The 6,686-nt window shown below is 30.1% G+C and overlaps 1 protein-coding gene across 3 annotated transcripts in view; it reads left to right on the forward strand.

Annotated features, from left to right (window-relative positions):
• The window catches only part of LOC119828337 (collagen alpha-1(V) chain-like), a 64,585-nt gene that overhangs the window by 21,176 nt on the left and 36,723 nt on the right, over nt 1-6,686 (forward strand). For all 3 annotated transcript variants that reach the window (XM_038350460.1, XM_038350463.1, XM_038350461.1), the window contains exon 2: nt 6,423-6,472. In XM_038350460.1, the coding sequence (XP_038206388.1) occupies nt 6,423-6,472 (50 nt within the window). The remainder of the gene's footprint in view (nt 1-6,422; nt 6,473-6,686) is intronic.

Consider the following 6,686-nt stretch of genomic DNA (forward strand, 5'->3'; position numbering starts at 1 on the left):
TTCGTCCATCTTACTACGCGGGCGAAGCCGCAGGCGACAAGCTAGTATACAATATTACCGTATTAGTATATTTCATTAAAGTGTTAAATAATTAGCGATCCCAATAAAAAAAACACTAACGGAACTGAGTTAAATAAGTTTAACAATTCAGCTGAATCAAGAGATCTAAAAAAGGCAAGTCACAAAAAGCGCTTGAATTATTCAATTTGTGTAAGCTCATTTCGCCGTTAATCTCATCCATTCATTAACCAAAGACAGTTCTCAAGGCGATTCAAGGAAAACGAAACAAGATCTATTTGTATTCCCTACATTAGTCCTGAAGGGAGTTGAAGTTTACGATCATTTAACACCTTAAATTGATGGCGATAAGAATTATTTTCGAGCACTAATCGTTGTTACAGGATTGGACATTGATGAGAAGAAGCCTAAAGTCTTAAAAAAGAACCGAGTTGATTAATGTTTCGCGGTCGAATTTTATTGCTATTTTGGGCTATAAATGCGGTGTTGTTGATGTTATTGTAATAAGATAAGCAATTAAGTTTATCATTCATTCTTATTAGTGAATTATTATAATCCTATATTAATACACATTCTTAACTCCAATGGGATCTTTATTTCAACATATAAAATGTCCTCGAATCTTTCACTTATCCAATCGTTTTCGGAATATTAAAATACCACACAGTAGCAACCTATTAATGTTAGTTTTTGTTTCCCACGTAAAATATTAAGTATTTTAACAATATATGAATCGAATCATTATTATGACATCAAAGCACAGTGATAATGTTAATATTGAGTTTAGATCACCAATAAATAGGCGAGTCACGAACCCTCGCCTCATAAGCAAGACTACACGTCTATCTATTGTCATATATTTACATAAAACGTATAATCACACACAACTATTTGATAGTATTCGACGGAATAAAATTCACGGATATTTGAAATACATCTCATCTATATTTAAATATTACACGGACACGGAGGGTCTCTCGGTATGTTCTAATTTGCAGTGGAATGTGTGAGTGAATTATATAATCGATAGAAGATGATTTGTATTTTAACCACAGAGCCATCGTGAACCACCTGAATCCGGACCAAAATGAACATAAAACACAAAAATAATAATTCTATACTAATTTATAAAAAGAGCTATTAAAAGACCATTGAATTACTAAACAAAACAAACCCGTGCAGAGACAGCTGATAGAGAAAAGTAAATATGAATAAAATAACGATAAATTTCTTAACATTCCAGTTTCCTTCAATATAGTTCAAGAAGCAAAGCGAGTCAATACAGCGAGCGCTGAAAGGTTCTATTGTTGTGTTGATGTTAATGTTTTTTCATTATATAAATTGCAATTTTATAGTAACTTCCATGTTAAATAGAAATTACTTCCAGTACGGTATGCATGTAAAGAACCGTATCCATTAAGCGGAGAGCTCGATCGTTGCAGGATTTTCGTCATTTTATATTTATCATGTATGAATTTATAGGTACCTTTATAGCCATTGTATTCATAGTATGAAATTTGTCTTTTAAATTTCTGGCTGATTTCAGAATTCTTTCTGGATCACAACAATTCACACAATTTATTGAACTTCGCTTGTGTAACACATACACAACGATAACCTATAGTTCCGATTAGGTGCTAATTTTGATCGCGCTTAAACTCTTGACCTCAGCTAAGACAAGTCTTCTTGTGATTAAAACATATTACAAGAAAGATACGCTCTGAAAGCGTTTTCTTTTATAGATAATTAAATTTCATATTTCAACGGATGACATTCTAACCAGGTCAGTAGTACTGGTGGCCTAGAATAATCTTGTGACAGCATTTTTGAGTGGCACCGACTGACTTCACTGATCAGACATTATTAATTATTTTTAAAACCAAGTGTCTATTACTCATAGTGAAATCTGCTTTCGTTTTCTAATTTATTTATAGCTCCAGTTTCTAAGAATTCGTTAGTTATAAAAAATTATAGCTAGTTGTAGGTAAGATATATCTTTATTATTTTAAAAAATCGATGTTCTAGTCCTAGAGAGAGCGGTTAGTTTTCAAAATGCACCAAACATTAACACACAAAAAAACATGTAAAATTAATGAATGGAAATATGAAGCTCACATTTTTATGGGTTCTATAAAAAGTAAATGAGATTCTTAATAAAATTTCAACGCAATAAAAGAATTTTACGCGTTTCAAAACGTAATTGAATTGTTTAATTTGTGTCAAAGTCCTACAACATATTTCTATATAGAAAAGCGAATTGTTGATTCTAATTATTATGCGTAATAAAAATTTATTTTATGCAATTTTCTTCTTTAATTCTCAGATATAAACATCAAAGTGCTTTGCATTTAACCGAGTGATAAAGTCAGGGTTTGTAACCATATTATTTATTTTTAATACTCTCCATTACAATTTTATCCATATTAACTAAATTCTAATTCAATATTATTTTAATAATAGAGACATCTCTCAAAATATTTTGACCATATAATATTGTTAAAAATATTCTTTTTCGTGTGAATTACGTCATTGAAACGTCGAATAAACTATAAATTTTGTTTAGTTTACAGCTTATATATAATAGGAAAAGCATATAATGTAACTGCAAACTGAGTAAATTTTCTAAACCTCTATACAAATGGAACTTAACTTACACTAAATAAAAAACAAATGATGCAATTATTCAACTACTATAACAGAAAACAACATAGATTCATAAGAAAGTGGTTCTATAAGAAATCTAATTGAATAAAGAAATGTTTAAGTTTGAGTTTGAACATTATAAATCCTTGATAACGCTTCGCGCAAGGAACCTAGTTGTATTCAATCGATTGTGCCCCTTTCATACATAAGTTACGTCCACTCGAATATGCTATAAACATTGCACATGCCTTTACACACGCTCGTAAATGATGTCACTATATTATTAACGCTTGTACTTATTATTTTACAACGTCAGTGTATTCAACTATTTCATATATTCCTCTCAGATTCTAATACTAGCTTTATCAATTCCAAGATGATGGATAAAGTAGGTCACTTTCTCTCTCTCTCACGCGCACACACACACACACACACACATAATAATTTACAACTTTGTAATTGTGAAATAATTTAAAGTCGGTCCAGTGATTTTTGCGTGAAAACGTTACAAACATACAAACAAACAAAAGCTTTCCTTATTTAAAATAAATAAATAAATAATGTATAAAATACTCGTATAGATTAGCACTCAGGGATCATTGTCAAAAGGCGAATGTTTGAAATTGGTCTTTTTAATTAGTTCGTGAGATTATTGCGTTCATACAAACTCGTCAGATTTATATTCCTTATATAGATATAGATTTTTAATTTTAACGGACCTACATAAACAAAATAGAACATACCCAGAAATTGTGAAACTGATTATAAATTCGAAATTCAAAATGATGTCAAACAGATCACGATCCTAGAACTAAACATAGTTTAGTACTCCAATATCTAGATTACACGGCACTGAAGAAATGCTGTCAAAGAAAGATTCTAGGTCATAAATAACTGACCTAGTTGCAGAAGAAGAGTGTTGAAATTCATTAGATGCGCTGTGTAATTATTATCAATAGCTACTCTCAGTCTAGAAATAGCACGTCATGATATAATTTTACTCAGAAAGAATAATTGAAATACATAAACATAATTATTATTATCGCATATATTTAAAAAACTAGTCATATCTATGCTACAGTAATACTCAATTTTTACTTCACTAATCTATACTAATATTATAAAGGCGAAGGGTTTGTTTGTTTGAACGCACTAATCTCAGGTACTACTGGTCCAATTTTAAAAATTATTTCAGTGTTAGATAGCCCATTATTGATGAAGGCGGTCCGCTAGTTTAATATAAAATATTAATTTATTTTACCATAAAAACCATATTTAGGTAGCTTCTATCAAATTACAATAATTAGTTCTTAATTAATTTATAAGTTAACATCGACGGCGTTTAAAAACATTCATAAAAATTTCAGGATTTCTTATAAGTGAATCCGAAAATAAACAAATTTGGTTGTAATAACTGAGGAAGGAAAAGGTGTAATAATAAGTCTATAATCTATGGTGAAATATGTCACTAGTGCAAACTTGTTCCCGTGTTGGCAAAATAGTGCTAAAATAAATTGAATTCACATGTAAATAATTTTATTAGACACCAATATTGATATTCTTTTTCACAGTTTTATTCAAATATAGAATAACGAAGTTCTTTTCTAAAAAATATGTTGTTATATCTGTGGTGGTTATTGATAAGCTGTCATTTATTATCTGTGACCATTTGCATTGCCGCGGCATTTTTGGAAAAGTGTTATGTTTAAACATAAATATTATTGTATCGAAAAATATGTTTAAACTTTTTTATTATGTACCAGTATCATTTTCAAACCATATCAATCTTTATCAAATTGAAATTGTTAAATAAACATACAGGTACGTGATAAATATAAAACTCGAAAACATTTTATGGTATGTTCTTCATTAATAAAATTAAAAGGCATTGAGTAATACAAAATGATTAATAAACAACGTGGATTATTTCCGGTGATCACAACCAAATGAATTTTCTACGAACCATTGGCGAGCTTTGATCAATTTTCGTTGAGTAAGAAATTTTCATATTAAGAAGAAACAGTCTTTTATACCGTAAACCGAATAACGACAAAATCAGAGCCTTATCCCATTTCGACTATTGACTTATCAAGGTAAGCTTTTGCAAATATTTTTACCATTATTATACGTAATTAACGTAATCCTCGGCGTCACCCGGTTAAAAAGTAGCCTTAGTACTAGTCCAGAATTTATCTATCTCTGTATCAAATACATATAGATACGATGAGCCGTTTACGCGTGAATGAGTAGGTAACAAACATATATACATAGAAACATTCGCGTTAATTATATTAGTAGGATTTTGTGTGTCTTTACAAAATAAAATTGAATCAAGTTCTCTCCAGAGACTGGTGTTTTTTCCAACACCAGTACCAGTACCAATTATTGCTTGTCCTAGATCTTTTATTATTTATTGTTACAGCAGCAGAAATACATATTTCTGAAATTTTACTACCTAACTATCATGGTAAATGACGTATTGCCTGGTCACAGACGGACGAACAGACAGACACAGACGGAGAGCGAAGCCTTGGTAATAAATAGGGTCCCGTTTCACCCTTGTGTTACGGAACCCTAAAAATGAAGGAGATATCCGCATTTCGGATAATTAACGTACACTTGCGTTCTATCATACTAATCTTATTTAATTTAAAATGAAAGCCAAGTAGAAGTTTAATGTGAATTCTGCAACTTCATTAACAAACCTTTGGATAAGTAGTTGCTATTTTATATAAATTTCAATTTCCTGTTACGAAGTTACTTCTCAATAACATTTATTGTCTGCAGATTGAGTATTTGATATTAAATTTATCCAGTAAACTACGGTAAATTTCGCCAGTCCTTATAAGGCTGTTCTAGTTTGAGGACCATTGTGCCGTACACTTGTTATATTAGTCTATACCCAATAAACGATATTATTATTATTATGAGATATACATAGTAGGACCACCCACATAGATTTGACAAATATTCATTGTATTGCAAATACGTACAAGAAGACAACCCACTGTGCATACATATAGACACATTAATGAATGCAATCATCAAATTTCATACTCTTGTGTATAAAAAATAAATTGCGTATCCGATCCGTTGAGAATTGTAGTTTTTGGTTACATTTAGCAAATTTTTATTTTCTTTATTCATTGTTCAATGTATTAAAGAAGAAAATGAACGCATAATACAGATATTTGATAGATTACCTCGTATTTTCCTTTTCAAAATAATAAAATCAGCATCAAGACCCGAATCTCTCCCCAATAAAAATGATTGGAGACATCTCTTAATCCTTATATTTGGACGGACGGAATAATATCATAACAATATTAGACACAATAATTTAATTACACGGGTATATGCAATAAGCGGATTACCAATGTTATGGTTGAAGGCTTTTGTGAGAACAGTTTCTATGACACAATTATTTTATAAGAGCATATGAGACAGGTTTCAGCTCCTTCAACATTGTATTTTAAAGCTTATTGTTATAATATTGTTAAGCCACAAATGATATATACTGAATAAGGCTTTACTGGGCTTTGAACTACTAATCAGTTATTATATTTATTGTGTAAAGAAAAAAACGAGGCTTGATTTTCTACGCGAAGAATTTTTATGTTATTAAATGATAAAAGAGAAAAATTACCAACATAATTTACTCTTAACGTATTATATACTTGACGATAATATTAAAGTTTTAAATTATGTATTATTTACAAAACCATACACGCGTGCTATAAAATTACTACTTTATTTTCCAGGTACATTGGTTTATGCGGGTTATTAACGAAGTCTGTGAATACTATTACGGGTAAGTTTTGTTGATTTATATCTGGCTTAAAACAGATAACTGATTATACACTTTATTTATAGAGGAATATGCTTTTCTGTGATACGTATACCTTTATACTATATTGTTATAACTCGTATGTATATATCAATCGATTATATCTGTCGAAAATTATTTGCATAAAAGGTAAACAATGCAACCATTATGAGAAAATCCATGTTTCTACAACAATCAC

The sequence above is a fragment of the Zerene cesonia genome, chromosome 7 (assembly GCF_012273895.1).
Source record: "Zerene cesonia ecotype Mississippi chromosome 7, Zerene_cesonia_1.1, whole genome shotgun sequence".
Classification (NCBI taxonomy): Eukaryota; Metazoa; Arthropoda; class Insecta; order Lepidoptera; family Pieridae; genus Zerene; species Zerene cesonia.